This window comes from Vombatus ursinus, unplaced genomic scaffold (assembly GCF_900497805.2).
Source record: "Vombatus ursinus unplaced genomic scaffold, bare-nosed wombat genome assembly UNPS02000582.1, whole genome shotgun sequence".
Taxonomy (NCBI): Eukaryota; Metazoa; Chordata; class Mammalia; order Diprotodontia; family Vombatidae; genus Vombatus; species Vombatus ursinus.
Window position 1 is genome coordinate 33,553,647 of NW_020940360.1, and position 19,296 is coordinate 33,572,942.

Consider the following 19,296-nt stretch of genomic DNA (forward strand, 5'->3'; position numbering starts at 1 on the left):
GTTACTATTTTAATAAGCTAAACAAACTGGGTAAAGTTGCAATAAGCTATAATCTTTCCTAGATGAAATTCAAGAACCATGAAAGAGCAACGAGATCAAGTAGCTGTTTACAAACAGTACAAGAAGATAAAGAAGGAAAGAAGCTCTTTACCAAATGATTGGCACCTTGTCATGCAGGTGTGTTTGTTGGCACCTGAACAGGAGCTGTACACTAATAAAAGCACTAGCTGGTGGTGAGAGTTTCTTAAAAATACAGTACATGAAAAATATGAAAATAGGGCATTTTTCTTGAGGTTTATGAGTTTTACTGTTGTTTTCACTCCTTAGGCATTATGGAACCTTATTAACTAAGTAAACTAAAGTCAATGATGTTTCTGAAAGGAAATTATACAAATTCTGATATCTTGGAAATATAAAATAATGCAAGAATTTAGCTCAAATTTTGACTTAAAAAAAAAAAAAAGACAACTGATGAAAAGCACAGGGCTTTTTTCAAAGTTCCTTCAACATACCCTAAAAAGATGAAAATAAAGTACACAAATCAATAATAAAAGGTCACGTGTTCAGAGTGATTTATATAATACTTAAATATAACCGAGCATCATATTACCAAAAAAAGCTTTTTGTCCATATTATAAAATCATCAATACCCTGGCAGAAAGCTAACAGAAAGAAACCATAGTAAAAAGAAACAGATAGTAATCAACGTTAGTCAGGCTCCACTAACAGGTTACCAGAGATTTCCCAACCAATATTTCTATAGCCAGAGAAACAAAGTTAAAAAATGAGCAAAAATTAACCATAAGAATACTGCAACAGGATCAGTATGGTAAGATAGCTGATGCAAACATTTCATGAATAACAATAAGGATTTAATGTACATTTAAAAAATATAATGAAACAAATTATAAATTCAGTCACTAATAATTAAGAAAACATAATAAAGTTTTTAGTTTATATTTTTTGTAATGTAATAAAACAAACAAAATATTGATGATTCCAACACTATAGGAAAGCTCAACATAAAGAGTCCCAGAATAATGACATGGTGATCAAAAGTTTCAATAATTTAGGATGAGTAGGCAAGGATCTTTCTGATATAACTCCCTAACTCCTGTTCCTTTCTGCCACTGGTTCTGTGGCATCAGCATTTTTTGTGGGTTCAAATGGCACCCCTTGTCAGTTTCAAACAAATGCCATGTGTTTCACAGATTATTGAGGCAAAGAGGATGATGTAGCCATAAGTACGAAACACATTCAACATAAAACTATTGATAAGTAATTTCCTAATAAATGGAAAAATAAGAGTCTAAGTAATTATATTATATATATGCCACACAGTTACACAAGTAGAGAAAAACAACTGCTTCTTGAGAATATCCATTAAAGTGATATTTTAAGTAGCAATTAAATATAGGTTTTCCTTCTCTACCAGTTTCTACATGCATGTATATACATAAAACATAGGCATCTCTCTCTCTCTCTCTCTCTGATATTGTAGGGGTCAGAGTTTTGAGCCACTCAATATGTAATAGAGCTGATAAAAGAAAACAGAAACACCCAACTGTACTCTCTCTGGTTCAAGACTCACTAATCTCAAGACTTAGTTTTCTTTTCCTTGTCATTTAAATACATTGCCTCAAATCTCACCTAAGGATTACTGTCTGTATCAGTGACATTTTTTTCTTCACCTGTGATGAAAAAAAAATTAATCTACACAATTTTCCTATTAAATATGTCAATTCCTTGCTAAACATGTAAAAATTACCATGTAATTTCTATTTATATTGAGAGACTGAGAAATAATCAAGTATGAAAGTAAAAGGCAAATTTTATATTCATCATTTGATATTCAAATGCCAACTGAGGCTAAGAAAGTGATCTGATGTTTTTGACTGATATGCACCTCATACTTAAGCTCTGAATAAGGTTTTAAAATAAGTGGTTTAAAACTCATGTTTGAAATCCTGAAATCTCCTAGAATTATAGGTTCAATTGTTCTGGAAAAAAAAAAAGACTAAGCTGCTCATCATACTGAAATATGCATATGGACCACTAGCAAATTCACTGGGTGTGAAGATGTTTTAAAAAAATTCTATATATATCCTTCCTTATTCCAGAAAGTGAGGGAAAGCTGAAAAGTTAAGAACAAATATAAATAAAGAAATATGAATACAAGAAGACAAAGATTAATTAATATATTACAGGCAGAGAAATTGTGATTACATTGATTTCAAGACAAGATAAACCTTCATTTCAATTCTACAGCATTTATTAAACATCTAATATGTACTAAGTGCTATGCTTAGATGCTGGGGATAGAAGCAAAAATATCAAACAGTCCATATTCTCGAGGATCCTTAATTTGAGGTTATTATACTTGGCTACTTGTCAATTACTAAAAACAAAGAAAAGATAAAGAAAAACTACAGAGAAATTAGTTTCTGCATACCTTATTGTTAAGATAAAGTTATACATAAACTTGAGTTGCTATTTACAGTTTCAGTCTTTGCAATGAAATTTATATGCCAACTCTAAAGATGCTTATTTTTCCACAACACTATTAAAAGCTGTACAATTTGACCTTAATAGATATGTGAAAATAATAAAGTTCAAATGAACAAGGAGACAACTGATCACACTCATATCTGTTTAATTTAGTTTATAAATCATGTTATATTGTTAAATTAGCAAAATAAGACTTTGAAAATCACAGCTGGGAAAAAATTTTTTAAATAGCACATCTAGTTTTGTTAAACTGGTCCAAAATAAATGTAAAGTTTATTTTTGTTGTTTTAAAGATCTAGTGAAAAAGTTTACTAAATATGAATTAGATGAAAGAGTGGATGCTTCTGTTTGGAAGGGTATTTCCCACTAAGTAATGAAAATAGGGAAAATATTTTTGAAGTGACAGCAGAGTATCTCTTTGTAAAAGCCAATGCTTAATAATGACGATCATACTTTACCTTCAGTAGTAATTGCAGAAGGACAAACTTCTTTTAAGAGATCTCCTAGTGTATGCAATTGTCCATCTGCAGCAACTGGTCGAAATAACTTCTGAATGAAAGGTCGCTCAGTCGTTGCCTATAGAAAAAGAGAACAACAGAAAGGGAAAATACATAAGATTTTTAAAAAACCCCAAGGAATTATATCTCTGTTGATCACAAGACAAATTATGGTAATATAATGGATAATAGAGACATTGTCTTATAACTTACATTGAGATTACTTGCTAAAGCCATATGCTTACCATTTTATTAAATTAATTTAAAACATTATTTTAAATAAGCTCTACAAACAAAAAGTTTTCTTCTAAAAACTGCTACATTGTTTAAAAATATTACACTTCTTACTCAAGCCCACAAAGGATGAATATAAACAAAGATGGTACAAAGCCTGAAAAAGCAGGAAATGACTTAATCTGAAATACTCAACTGCTTAAGACTACTTTTAAAAGAGTCCTTTCCATCATTTCACTACAGTTTACTTCCTTAGAAAGTAGTATGAGAGAAAAACTATTTTTCTAATCCGTACATGTAGAACTATCATCTTTTAACTCAATGTAAAACCCCCATAAAACAACTCATCTAGGCAGCTTCTATAAAATCTGTAGTAAATCTTTCCAGCTCAAGATCATATATTTGGTAGGCACATCATAAATATTCATTCATAAATATTTAGTGACTCCAACTACCCATTCTCAGTTTTTGTGCCAAGTCTGTAAGGCTCATTGCTGTAGTGGCAATGGAGAATGACATCATGAAAACATTTTAGGAAGATCAACTTGCCAGTGGTGGGCAGCAGAGTTTGGGGGTGGGTAAGCCTAAAGAGGTTAGGAGAAGGATCAGGAGGCTGGTATTCAGGCAAATATGTGGGTTATTAATATCAGAAAATGGAGAGGGAGGTATAAATGCTGAAACAACAGAAACTACAATTTTATAAAGCCAAATGCATTCTATTTTGAGGCAAATGCAGTAAAGGAAATATTTTGCAGAGAATTGGAGACTCAGGTAAAACTAACTATTTTCTCTTATGGTTCCAAGAGATATGAAAGTACAGTTAAGTATAATGACATGCTAACCAGGAAAAGGAAAATCTGGTTGGGTAAAAAGTAAAACATTTTGCCCTCTTGAGAAGAACAGTTACCACTACTCTCTTGTACTGCTTGATTCCTCTTTGCCTATCAGTTCCTAACTCTGGCCAAGGTTTGCAAATATCATAAAAAACCATTTTGCCTTAGTGTTGTTAATGAAAAGAAATTCTAATAATAATGATAATATTAATATGTTACATCTGAACAATACAAATGGGAAAAATACTTCCTCAAATAAAATGGCACCAAAACCATTATTTCTTATAACTGAAGCTTTTTTAAAAAAATAAAAATGCACAAAATTGCTCAAGTCCCACTAATATTTGCTGCTTAATGTCTTATACAAAGAGCTCCCTGTTCTAGGACTTCTTAAATCACCTCATAATACTTGTTATTATTGTCATTAATAATAAAAATGGGCATTTATAGCACTTTAAGTTTTGCAAAGCTCTATATGCTTGTCACATTAGTTCCTCCTAGTATCCTAAGAAGATATTCATTACAAGTTATAACAACAAACAAGAAGTTTAAAGGCAGAAAAATCTACTGCCTGGGAGATATAACCTGGTAACTAGGACTTTTACATCAGCTGTGAACTGAGGTGCTTCTAAAAAGCTATTAATTCCAAAGCGATTTCACAAGGCAAAACTAGTCCTTTGTCTTTTAGTCAACTAGCCCCCATGAAGTCTATGCTGGGGCTTTGCAGAGAAAAAGGCTGGATACTTTCTAGAAATACTTTAAAAGCCAGTTCTCCTGTTTCCATGCTCTTCTGACTAAATAAGTTGGCAAAAATCCAAGAAGTTTAACATAAAAATGAAATGTGTAAACACTGCTTTGTAATTAATAATAAGACTTTTAAAAGTGAATTAAACCACAGCATGACAAAAGAAAAGCTATCAAAAGGATATCATACAGCAACACATATCACAGGATCCACAATACTATTAAACGATTCTAGCTACAAAACATATTTAGACATCTGTTAATACACAAAATATTTCAGTGACTTCCAAGAAACAGCATTTACTTGCCATGACAAAAATCATCTGAACCTCTTATGAAAATCACTTTATCAGGTGAAATATACTATATGATTAGTTACAAAATGAATGACTATCTTTCTCTCTTTTTCCTTAAGCAATTGGGGTTAAGTGACTTGCCCAGGGTCAGACAGCTAGTAAGTGTCAAGTGTTTGGTCTGAGGCTGAATTTGAACTCAGGTCCTCCTGACTTCAGGGCTGGTGCTCTATCCACTGCACCACCTCGCTGCCCTATGAATGACTATCTTTAAAAAAGTAGATGTTACTTTTACAAACATTTGTATTAATCATTTAACAAATATTTCAAGAGTAAAACAAATAGCATGGCATTGTTGTTATTTTTCTGTGTTCATCAGTGAAACTATATATTAGCTCCTTTTTTTTTCTTGGTCAAAGATAATATTGGTTCATCTAAGAGTTTATGAAACAAGCAAAAGACAAATTCCCTTTGGATGGTGTTTGCAAATATTCAATAAAGTCCTGACTATTTTTTGGCTTTTGGACAAGTCATTAAATATTAAAGCTTACATTCTTTTATATGCTTACAATCATGCAATGGTTGTCAACATCAGTTTATTTCTAGAAACAAGCACTTACTCTTAGGAATTTTGATATCCACCAAAATGGAAGAATAAAAGCTGAAGTAATATTGGGAAAAGCTTTGTTTCTAATATTAGCTAGCTGGACACTCTAACACAGTTGGTTAAAGTTAAACAAAACACAGAAATACTGATTTCCTAAGGGAACATTAGACATAATTTGGATTTTTTTTTTATTCTGAAGTTAATGAACACCAAAAGGGGGGGGGTGTAATATTTCCATATACAAAGGAGGACAGAAAAAGGATTTTATGTGAAACTGTAAATCTCTATGCATTTTTTTTTAAAGTATACATTTCTCTCTCAACTTCTGTGTATTTTATAAAATGCTTCAATTACCCTTTTTTCTTTCTGGCAATACAATTACTAGCTATCTCTATCATGCCCCAATTAAAAAAAAATAAAAGAAAAAACAATCTTTGTAAAAATAATCATAGTCAAAACAAATCCACACATTTACCATGTCTTAAAACTACATGTATCTTTTGGACTATGTGTCAAAGTCAAGTCAAGTAGCATTTATTAAGTGCCTGTTATATGCCAGGCAGTGAGGATACAAGGAGCTCACAGTATTAATGGAGGAGACAACATGTAAATTATTATGCACAAACAAGATAAAGGATAAATACAAATATCTTAGAGAAAAGGCACTAGCATTAACTGGGTAGCTTACTTCATCATTGGTCTTTTGGAGCTGTAGCTGTTCAGTACATTGACAGAGTTGTTGCTGTTTGTCCTTTGTTCTCAAAGAAGACCACAACATCAGGAAGGTAATGTCATGACATGCAAGTGAACTGGATTTAAGTGAGGGAGGGCTGTGCAGAATCACCAGCCTCATTTTCTACTCTGAAGCCATCTGGGTCCAGTGGCAATATATAAATCAGGATGCCTGAAGATGGCCCTGGATGCAATGGGAGACTTTGGCCTCAGTTTGACTGAGGCAACACCCATTCAGTGATTAAGGCTAGGTAAGAAATGAGGCAGAGAATGGCCTCTTTTACCTAGTTTAAAAAAAAAAATGAATCTGTGAAGGGAAGACTCCCAGGGTTTCTGACCAAAACAGAAACAATTGCTATTTACACTCCTCTGAGCCAATTAGGGACCAAACAATGACCAAATGGGGATTGACCTCCTATTGTTGGCCAGTCAATGAGAGCCAGAGTGATTTGGGTTTAAGGCATGGTCCTTAAGAAAGAAATCTGGCCTATAAACCCCAAGATACTTTGAGGTTTCAGCTATCAAAATTTACATTCCTTGGGTAGTTATAGGGTATGATACAGGTAAAGGTATGTATGATACTGTATGTAGACAGAGGGGAGGGAAGGGGAGGAAGAAGGAAAGAAGGAAGGGAGGAAAGAAAGAAAAAAAGAAAGAAGAAGCTGTGTTTGCCCAACTGGCCAGTTCCAGTTGGGTCCCCAGTGGGGCAAGCTACTACTTCCTACTCACAGAGGTTGTTGTTTGTCCTTCTTTCTCAAACAGGATCATGATATCAGGGAGATGACGCCATGACACGCAAGTGAATTGGATTTAAGTGGGGGATGGCTGTGCAAGCTTCACTTTCTCCTCTGGAGCCATTTGGGTCCAGCAGTAAGATACAGATTGGAGTTAGCAAAGAAATGGAAACTAAGGAGGAGCCCATCAACTGGGGAATTAATGCAACGGAATACTATTGAGCTTTGAGAAATGATAGAGGGAATGGTTTTAGAGAAATTGGGGAAATTTGTTTGAACTGATACAGGGTAAAGCTTTGCTTGACTGCCAAAAGGGGCCATGACACCCAAAAACATCAAGCACCCCTGCTGTAGAAGTACTGGATTATTCTCTGTTCTCTGCTTTTATCCTATCTTCTTTTGACTCTGTACTACGACTGATGCCTGGAATTCTTCTTATCTTCCCTCTTCCTCCTCTCTTTGGTTTGTGTTAAGCTATTTATTTCCCTTCAAGGCCTTCCATTTGTATATATGGGCATTCTCTTGTTTTTACCAGATTTATAAGCATAGCGCAAACAGTTTATTTTCAACTTGGTTTAAAAAAATGTAACTTTGATAAGTCAATACGTACTCATCATAAAAAGAAGCCAACAAATATAAAGCACATTGTTTCATTGTTTTTTAAAAAGAGAAATAAAAACTACCTTATTTGCATATAGTCTGATTTTTTTCAGTATTTACCTGGTTCCTCTCAGTGCCCAGGACCCTGATGACCTTTGTTCATTTATCTGGACATTAAAGAAATTTAGTACTATGAAATTCAGAACTTTGTGTTTTATATTTATTATCAGGGCAAAGTATATTATTTTAGGGCAATCTAGAGCAAATATGATTATGTTCATTAGTGGCAATAATAGGTGACTTAAGCTACCAAAACATTTGTACCTTTTTGATACAAAGCTAGCTTCATAAATTTTTTAAGAAATAAAACTTCTTGAACACTGAAATTAAAAAAAAATCTTTCAATTGTGGTCATGATGTTACTTACATATTTATTCTCAGTAAGTACTTTATGAAGGTTAAATCAAATACTACGTGAATTTTATAGTTCAATTACCCAGACATTTCCCAGATGATAAACCACACTCTGTGGGTTATATATGTTTTTTCTTTCATTTTCAAATGCTTGTTTTTAATATCATTGTGTTTCCAATCTTTACATCTAAAGACTACTACTTCAACTTCCTAAATATTCTTCTTGTACTCTCATTAGACATAAACTACTTAAAATTATCCTATATGTTCAGCCCACACCAAAACCACCTTATAATTTCCATGTGTGGAGAAATTGGGTTGTAGAAAAATGTAAAATTTCTGTCTTTCATATTTGAGTCTTACTAATAACCAAAATCATAAGCTATAGAACATAAATGAACAAAGTACTTAGAATAATTAAAATGTCTTAAAAGTTATAAGCAATCACTCAACATTTCCTTAAAATGAGTTCAGACCTTACCACAAATTTATAATCCCTCAGAACCATCTGTGGGTAACATTTACATTGCTTTAGCTTTCTCAAAGTGATCATCATTCTATAAAATAAATGATAGCTAAATTTTCAAACCTCTTTAACTATATATCCAATTTTTTTTAAAAAGAAAGATGTATGTGAATCAATATAGTCTAAAAATAGCCTTATTCATCAAAAAAATATGATCATTTAGTATGGCTAAACTTTTAGTCACAAAAAAGTAAAGAAAAAAAAGAACCACGTTAGAAAAATTTTGATTTTTCTTTCTTTCTGGAAAAGCTTACTCTGTCATAAAGCAGGCTGCTTGTGGCTGAGACAGACTGACAACAATTGGTTGCCGTGCATCATGTGATAGCAGACTGCAATCCTTTGGCGGGCCGCAAGTAGCCTGTGGGCCATTATGTTGCACAGGCCTGTTCTAAAGGCACAGAGACACTGAAAACATAAATTCAAAAGAAGAGGATAACTCCATCTCTACAAGCAAAGCGTGCCAAAGCAAAATACAACTTGGTCACAAATTTAAGAATCACTGTCCAGAACTGCTAGAAGAAATAAAGAAATAACTTAAAAATTATAAATAAAATGAGAGCTCCAGTGGAAAGGCTTACAAGGAGAATAAATAACTTAGTATATACTATATATACACAATATGCAAAACATACAATAATATAATGCTTTGAAAATTAGAATGATCAAACAAATTAATGACTCAATGAGACAAAAATATTAAAATATAGTCAAAAAAAGATTGGGGGAAAAAAAGAAGAAAACAGAAGTTCAGTCACATAAAAAACAATCGACTTGGAAAACAAGTCAAGAAGTGAAAAAATATCTAAGAATTACTGTTCTACCTGAAAGCCTCAATAACAACAACAGAATAGATAAAGACAGAGAAAGAGCTAAATAGAAAACAGTTGAAGAAAAAAAATACTCCAAGCAAACAGAGGAGTCAGAGTCTCCAGGATTACAAAAGATTTGGTAGCTATATCATAAAAGGAAATGAGTACTGAAATTCAAGACTACAAAAGACAAGAAATATACAGGTTTGTAACCAAGAATAACTTAGGTGGCCAAAATAGCTATACTCCTACGAGGAGGAAAGTGTACCTTTAATGAAGTAAGAGAACTCTGAAGAATTCTTGCTAAAAACACAAGAACTGAGTAGAAATTGTGAAACGCAAACACAGTAGTTAGGAGAAATACAACAAGGTCTGAATAATTGGAAGGGATTACACTGTCCTCTGCTCTTTAATCTCTGGCCTCCTTTCTTACTGGCTTTTCTGTTGCCAAGCCTTAGCCTTATATCTGCCCATCGCTGGCCTCCCCCACTCCTATTCACAAAGTACTGAATGAAGCTGAAGGAAGTCTCACAATGTAGTATGCTGGGTCCATTAGAAATCAAATTATCTGGCCTCAACTGGATTTCCACTGCAGCAAGGTAGTCCTTTTATTCCTCCTTGATTCCGTATCTCATTCCCCCAAAGAAGGTTTTCCAAGTCTTTCTTCCTCAGGTCCACACTTCCTCTGGCGCTGTGCTGCACCTGAACTGAGGACCATGCCTCTTAACTTTACTGGATAAAAAAAAAATGAGGCCACTCAACATGAGTTCCCTCTTCTCCCTTTTTCTTCATCTCAAAATCCTTTGACATCATTCCCCACTCTCTGACAAAGAGGTATCCCTTGTTCATGCTAAGGACAACCTCTCTATATGAGTACTTGACCCATCTTCTCCTGTTTTCTCCAGGAGATCATATCCTCAATAATTCCCCTTCTTTTTCAAATTTCCATTCTCTTATCTACTGACTCCTATCCCTACTGCCTTAAAACACACACAAGGCTTCCCCATCTTTTTCACTAGAGCCTACCAGTCCTATTCCTTTCCTCCCTTTCTTAGCCAAACTCCTGGGGAGGGGGGGAACAACTGTCTCCGTATTTCCTTCACTTCTCAACCCTTTGTAATCTGGTTTCTGACTTTATCATTCAACTAAAGGTGATCTTTCCAAAGTTAACTGCCAAAAGTGATGGCCCTTTCTCTGTCCTCATCCTTAACCAATCTATTGCATCTGTCTGTTGACCATTCTTTCCTCCTAGATATTTTTTCCTCTCTTGATTTTTGTTATAGTAATTGTCTCCTGGTTCACTTCCTACCTGTCTGATCATTCAGTCTCTTTTGCTGGCTCATTACTCACATTCTGCGGGTATTCCCTAAGAATTTTTTCTCCTCCCTCAATACTCCTTTTCTTGGTAACTTCATTAGCTCTCATGGGTTTAACCTCTATGCAGACAATTCCCAGATCTACATATCCAGCCCTAACATCTCACCTAAGCTTCAGTTCAATTCAACAAATATTTATTAAGCACCTCCTATGTACTAGGCACTGTATTAAGCATTAGGGATACAAATAAGAAAAAGGTAAGAGAGTCCCTGTTCTCAAGGAACTTACAATTGAATGGAGAAAGACAACATACAAATAGAAGCTGAAAAGCGGGGGGGGGGGGGGGGGGAGAGATGCCATTAGTGGGTAGTAGAGGCATGTTTTCTGGAGCTGAAACCATGAAGAGCTGCTGATGGAGAATAGAGAGATATCTGGAAAGTTCTTATAAGTTGCTTATTGAACATTTTAAACTAAACATCCTGGAGACTTCTTAAACTCAACATGTCAAAAACTAAACTCATTTATTAAATTCTTTCTCCTCTCTTGAAAATATATCTATTCCTATCAGAGGCACCACCATCCTCACAGTGTCTTAGGTTCATAATCTTGGCATTATCCTTTACTGCTCATTCTCCTTTACCTCAGATATCCAGTTTGCCAAATCTTGCCATTTCTACCTTCACAACATCTTTTGCATCTGACCCCTTCTCTCCATTCATATAACTACCATTTCAAGGCATCATCATTTCTTGGGACAGCTAGGTGGTGCAGTGGATAGAGTGCTGAGCCTGGACTCATCTTCATGAGTTCAAATCTAGCCGCAGACACTAGTTGTGTGACCCTGGGAAAGTCACTTAATCCTGTTTGCCTCGGTTAAACCACTCCAGTTTCTCTGTTAAGAAAACTCCAAACAGGGTCACAAGGAGTCAGACATGACTGAAACAAATCACCATCATCATCAACAACAAAAATTATCATTCCTTGTCTAGATTATTGCCAAAAACTTTCTAATTGGTCTTCCCCTCTCATTTCCCTTCCAACTCCAGCTACCCTATACACTATTGCCAAAGCAATTTTCCGTAAGCACAGATACAACTATGTGACTCCTGTACTCAGCCAAGTTCAGTGGTTTTCTATTGCTCTTAGATACAATATAAACTCATTTCTGTTTAGCTTTTAAAGCCCTACATAACCTGTTCTGAACCTATCTTTCCAGCCTCACTGAATATTACTCTCCTTCCTACACTTAGCAATGCAGCCAAACTGGCTTTCTCTGTGTTTCTTAAGCACAACACTCTATCTCTTGTCTCTGGGCCCTCGCACTCACTATCCCACATGCTTGGAATTTACTTCCTCCTTACCTTTGCTTCACAAAGTCCCTCTTTTCCTTTAACATACAGTTCAGATATCATCTTCTGGTGTGTGTGTGTGTGTGTGTGTGTGTGTGTATTTGTAATTATTAAATGTATATTTGTGCTGTATATATATTTTTTATATGTACTTGTTTACCCCTCTAGAATATAAACTCATTCCAAGTAGGGATTGCTTCATTCTTTAAATTTGTATACCCAGTGCCAAGTACAGTGCCTAGCTGATGGTGGACAAATAATAAATACTTGTTGATTGATGGATTAACTGACTATACATGGATAAAGTGTTAATATTTTAATAGGGGGGAGAAGAAACAAGTGCCCACTGTCCCCTTCGGACACTAATGTCATCAGCGGCCACAGAATTAAATAAGACAGAGGGCCTAGGAGAGGTTTTGTTAGGTTTTAATATCTAAACAGAAGAAATAAAAAAGAAAGGGAAAAGGAAAAAAGAGGTGTTTGGGGGAGAATTGTATCTTATTTAATTGAGGTGCACAAGTAAATGACTATACAAACAGGCAGGAAGGGGTGAAGAAAGCAAACGTCACTTGAAACTCACTTTCATCTGAACCAGACAAAGGAGGATAGAACACACACACTTTCTCTCTGGTCTCTGGTGCAGGAATATATTTAACTCCACAAGGAAACAGTAGGACTTGGAAGGGAGAAGGATAAAATAAGAGGGAGGGAGTATGAACTCAGGGAGAGGTTGTTGTTCAGTCATTTCAGTCATGTCCAACTCTTAATGACCCCATTTGGGGTTTTCTTGGGTCACACAGCTAGTAAGTGTCAAGTGTCTGAGGCTAGACTTGAATTTAGCTCCTCCAGGGCCAGTGCTCTATCCACTGTGCCCCCTAGCTGACCCTCTTCTGTTGTTGTTCAGTGTGTCAGTCATATTTGACTATGACTCCATTTGGGGTTTTCTGGGCAAAGATACTGGAGCGGTTTGCCATTTCCTTCTCCAGTCCATTTTACAGATGAGGAAATTGAGGTAAATAGGATTACGTGACTTGCCCAGGGTCACACAACCAGTAAATGTCTAAGGCCACATTTGAATTCTGTAAGTTGAGTCTCCTAACTCCAGGCACAGCACTCTATCTACAGTGCCATCTACCCTTATGTAGAATTGAAGTAGGAGGCTGGAGCAATATCTATTATACTTCAGTAGAACTCAGAAAAGAAAACATATGGCAGTCATAATCTTGAGACAGGGCAATGAAAAAAAAAGATATGATTAAAAGAGACAGAAAAACTACATAATTTCATAAAGATCTTGTTTTTCTCTTCCATTAGGGCAGGGGAAAATGAGAGGGCCAGGACCCTGCAATGGAGCCACTCTCTGTAAAGAGAAGAGGGTAGAAAGAAGGCCAGAAGGAAACACAGACAAGCAAGGCAGCTTTGAAAGTTATATTCTACAATGGATATGAAAATGCTCAATGTATTTGGTGTTTAAATTCATTGTACAAAAATGGGGAAAACCTCCTTTATTTGATATACTGTTTTTCTCCATTAAAGAAAAAAACTCCTTGAGAGCAGGAACTGCCTCACCTTTTCATCTGTATTCCCCACTACTTGGCACAGTGTTTGGCACATAGTAAACATTTAATAAATGTTTTTTCATTCACTTGTTCAGATAGCCAGAATGTGGTCAACTTGAATATCACTTGCTGAAGTATCCAATGTCCTCAATGAAGAAGCCTTTGAGTTAAGTAATTAGCTCACAAAGTCTTTGTATAGACAGAAGAGTAGGCAACAAGGGTTACTAGTTACCAACATTCTCTCAGTTGTCTTCTTTTTGGTAACTAACAAGGTCTAGGTTTCCCCCCTCCACCCACTAAGTTATTTTCCTTTCCTTTATGATTCCATACCACAATACCCTCACAATTGTGTTGCTTTAGGCATGTATCTCTCTACATAGTTGATCTAATCTAGCTGTTTTCCCCATCTTCGTTTTCTTTAGAATCATTTCTACTTGTTCTATAAACACACAAGTGTGGTTCCAAAGGTCTGGCAAAGAGCCAGTGGAAATGCACAGAGACAGGAGATAAGAGTACAGGGAGGAACAGTAAGAAAGTGAGCTTGGCTGAACTATGAGAAGGTTGGAAAGGTAGGCCAGGTTCAGGTTATGGGAGGCAGCTAAGATGGTATGGTAGATAGAGCTGAGCTTGGAGTGAACAAGACTTGAGTTCAAATCTAGTCTCAGACACTTAATTAACTGTGTGACTTTGGGCAAGACACTTAACCTCTGCATGCCTCAGTTTCCTCATCTGTAAAATGGGAATAATAATAGCACCTACCTCCTAGGGTTGTTATGAGGCTCAAATGAGATAATAAATGTAAAGCTCTTTGCACAGTGCCACCTACCATTTGTAAGCGCTGCATAAATGTTAGATTTTTTTTAATAAAGGGCTTAAAATGCTAAATATGGGTTTACATTATAACATAACCACAGAAACTGTTATGTGTTTATTTTTAAATAAATCTTTAATATTAGCTTCAATCTGGCAAACATTTATCAAGTGTCTGCTTGGTAGAGATCACTGAGTGAGCTACAAAGTTTAGATAATACAAGGTCTGCTTTCATGGAACTTAATAGTTTAATAAGAGAATAAGACACAAACACAAATAACTTCAATATACAATACTGCAAGATAAATCCACTAGATGCTTCTAAAATAAAATGCTGTGTGAAGTCTGAGGAGGAAGCAGTTCCTTTCTCATAACTACAATGGAAGGAATATTACTATGCTGTTGATATGATTCCTATGAAGTGATGAAAACTACACAAAGCCAGGGAAACAATACACAGGATGACTATGACACTGTAAATGAAAAGAACCATCACAAAACAACTGAAATCGAATGCTGCAAAAGTATAAAGGATAAGGTTGATCCCAAAACAAATCAGAAGATACCCCTTGCCTCTTTTATAGAGACTGAGGTGGAAGGGGGCTGTAGGGTGAGGAAACTGCATACAATGACAGATATTTTCACTGGGTGGCTTTGGTGAATTTTTTTTCTCTTCTTTTAAAAAAAAAAATCCTTATTATAAAGCATTGCTCTCTGGAAAGGGGTCCAGTGATAGACTTATATCAGGTGATGTAAAAACAAGTTATCAATAAAAATCTAATGTTTCAACTTTAGCAAAGTTGCAGGATATAAAATAAACCCATATAAATCACTGGCATTTCTATATATTACTAACAAAGCCCAACAGCAAGAGATAGAAAGAGAAATTCCATTTAAAGTTACTGCAGACATTATAAAATATTTGGGAGTCTATCTGCCAAAACAAACCCAGGAACTATATGAGTACAATTACAAAATACTTTTCACATAAATAAAGTCAGATCTAAATAATTGGAAAAACATCAATTACTCATGGATAAGCTGAGCTAATAAAATAAAAATGACAATTCTGGGGTGGCTAGGTGGTGCAGCGGATAGAGCTCCAGCCTTGGAGTCAGGAGGACCTGAGTTCAAATCTGGCCTCACTACACTTGGTACTTACTAGCTGTGTGACCCTAGACAAGTTACTTAACCCCAACTGCCTCACCAAAAAGAGGGGGAAAAAAAAGCCAAAAAAAGAGGGACAATTCCACCTAAATTAATTTACTTATTCAGTGACATACCAATCAAACTACCAAAAAAATTATAGAGCTAGAAAAAATAATAACAAAATTCATCTGGAAGAACAAAAGGTCCAGAATATCAAGGGGATTAATGAAAAGAAATGCAAGGGAAGGTGCTAAGCCATACCAGATCATAAATTGTATTATAAAACAGCAATCATCAAAACTACTCGCTACTGGCTAAGAAACAGAGTGGTGTATCAGTGGAATAGGTTAGGCACACAAGACACAGTAGTCAGTGACTATAGTAATCTACTGTTTGATAAACCCAAAGACTCCACCTTCTGGTATAAGAACTCACTATCTGACAAAAATTGCTGGGAAAACTGGAAAAGAGTATGGCAGAAACTAGGCACAGAGCAACATTTTATACCATAGACCAAAATAAAGTCAAAATGGGTACACAATTTAGATATAAAGACTGATACTATAAGCAAACTGAGAGAGCAAGGAATAGTTTACCTGCTGGAATTATGGAGAACAGAAGAATTTATGACCAAACAAGAGATAGAGAACATTATGAAATGCAAAATAGATAATTTTGATTACATTAAATTGAAAATTTTTTGCACAAAGCCAATGCATCCAAGATTAGGAGGGAAGCAGAAAACTGGGAAAGAATTTTTACAGCCAGTGTCTCTGATAAACGCCTCATTTCTAAAATATATAGAGAACTGAGTCAAATTGATAAATGGTCAAAGGATATGAACCAGCAGTTTTCTGAGGAAGAAATTAAAGCTATCTATAGTCACATGAAAAAATGCTCTAAATCACTATTGATTAGAGAAATGCAAATCAAAACAACTCTGAGGTACCACATCACACCTATCATATTGGCTAACATGACAAAACAGGAAAATGATAAATGTTGGAGAAGATGTGGGAAAATTGGAATACTAATGCATTGTTGGTGGAGTTGGGAACTGATCCAACCATTCTGGAATGCAATTTGAAACTATGTCCAACCAAAGGGCAACCAAACTGTGCACATCCTTTGATTCAGCAATACCACTATTAGGTCTGTATCCCAAAGAGATCATAAAAACAGGAAAAGGACCCATATGTACAAAAATATTTATAGCAGCACTTTTTGTGGTGGCAAAAAACTGGAAATTGAGAGGACGCCCATCAGCTGGGGAATGCCTGAATAAATTGTGGTATATGTATGTAATGGAATACTACTGTGCTATAAGAAATGATGAGCAAGCGGATTTCAGAAAAACCTGGAAAGACTTACATAAACTGATGCTAAGTAAAGTAAGTAGAACCAAGAGACCATTGTACACAGTAACAGCCCCACTGTGTGATGACTAACTTTGATAGACTCATCTCTTAGCAATGCAAGGATCCAAGACAACTCCAAAGGACTGATGATGGAAAATGCTGTCCACATCCAGAAAAAAAACTGTGGAATCTGAATGCATATCAAAACATACTATTTGCTCTCTCTTTTTTTCTTTTTTTGTTTGTTTCTTCTTTCTCGAGGTTTCTCCCATTGGTTCTAATTCTTCTTTACAACATGACTAATGGGGAAATAGGTTTAATATGAATGTATATGTTGAGCTTATATCAATTTACATGCTGTCTGGAGGTAGGGGGAAGAGATGAGGAGAAAATTTGGACCTCCAACTCTTATGAAAGTGAATGCTGAAAACTAAAAATAAGTGAATAAATTTATTATTATTTTTTAAAAAATCTAATGTTTTGACCAAAAACTACAGTGCAGGAAAATCTCGGTTATATGATAAGCTTTCCTTAGTTGCTGGAATCCTCTATCAACAGGAGTTTATGGTGTATTTCTTCAAAAAAATTTTTTCCCCTGAATTTAAGGAACACAAAAAGGGAAACATTTCTATACACAAAATAGAACAGATAAAAGATATATAGGAAACCTAAAATCTGTTATGTACAGATTGTTTTTAATAATATATAAATTTATATATTTAATACAATAAATCCAATTTGCTACTTTATATCCCCTCTGAGCTTCCTTTTGTCTTCTTGTGACCCTCTTTTGCTTCTTTTCTTTTGGTAGCGCTATTGCTAGCTCTAGCTTCCAATCCAATAAAAACAGAAAAACAAAATTCTTACAATAAATAAGCATAGATTAAGCATAGTCAGGCAAAACAAATACACACATTTGGTCTTTAATAAGCATTTATTAAGTTCCTACTCCATGCCAGACCCTATGCTAAGGGTTGGGGATACAAAAGAGGCAAAAGACAGTCCTTGCCCTGAAAGAGCTCACACTCTAACGGAGGAGACAAGTTGCAAATAACTACGTACAAATAAGCTATACATAGGACAAATAGTAAGTAATCAACAGAAAGGAGAGACTAGAATCAAAGAGGGGTTGGGAAAGGCTTCCTATAGAAGGTGGAATTTTAGCTGGGATCTGAAGGAAGCCAAGGGGCAAAGATGAAAAAGGAGAGCATTCCAGGCCTGGGGGACAGCATGTGAAAATGCCTGGAGCTGAGAGATGGAGTGTCTTGTGTGAATGATGGCAAAGAAGGCAATGTTTAAAAATTATTGAAAATTAAGTGTGGGGCTGTAAGGTATGAGAATACAGGAGGGGGGAGGCACTACATCATGAAGGACAAGCAGAGGATTTTATATTTAATCCTGGGAGTTTACTGAGTAAGAAGAGGTGGCACGGTCAGATTCATACTTTAGGAAAATCACTTTGGTAGATGAATGCAGGATGGACTGGGATGGGGCAGGCAGATTAACCAGCATGCTATTTCAATAGTCCAGGTGTGAGAGGATGAGGGCCTGCACCAAGGTGGTGGCACTATCAGAGGAGTGAAAGGACGAAAACAAGCCTTGACAACAGACTGTATATGGGGGATGTAGGGGAGACGGGGTGAGAGATAGTGAATTTAAGGATGACCCAGATTGAGAGCCTGGGACACTGGGAGGATGGTGGTACCCTTGACAGTAATAGGAAAGTTTAAAAAGGGGTAAAGTTGAAGAGGAAAGATAATGAGTTTGGTTTTGGATATACTGAGTTTAAAGTGACCATAAGACATCCAGTTCAAAATCTAATAGGCAGCTAGAGATGTGAGACTGGAGGTTGGCAGAAAGGTTATGACTAGAAAAGTAGATCTGAGAATCATCAGCACAGAAATGATAGCTGAATCCAAATGAAATGGTGCGGAGGGGCAAGAGAAGAGGACTTGGGACAGAGCCCTAGCGGATACCCGTGGTTAGCTGGCGTGCTGGATATAAGATTCAGCAAAGAAGACTATGAGTGCTGTGCTGTCCACTACATTGATGACAGGTCTTAAGTTTTTCATAGTTATTTTTCTTTTCAATGATCTTGTCATTATAAAAACTGTTCTCATACTTCTGATGAGTACAAACTTCATCAGTTCATACAAGTCTTACCAGGTTTCCCTGAAATTATCATTTTTACAATTTCTTACAGCAAACTAATATTCTATTAT

At 35.6% G+C, this 19,296-nt stretch overlaps 1 protein-coding gene across 3 annotated transcripts in view; it reads right to left on the bottom strand.

Moving 5' to 3' along the window:
- Nucleotides 1-19,296, bottom strand: part of ATG5 (autophagy related 5) — a 138,410-nt gene that overhangs the window by 13,588 nt on the left and 105,526 nt on the right. For all 3 annotated transcript variants that reach the window (XM_027855346.1, XM_027855363.1, XM_027855355.1), the window contains one exon: nucleotides 2,967-3,084. In XM_027855346.1, coding sequence (XP_027711147.1) covers nucleotides 2,967-3,084 — 118 coding nt within the window. The remainder of the gene's footprint in view (nucleotides 1-2,966; nucleotides 3,085-19,296) is intronic.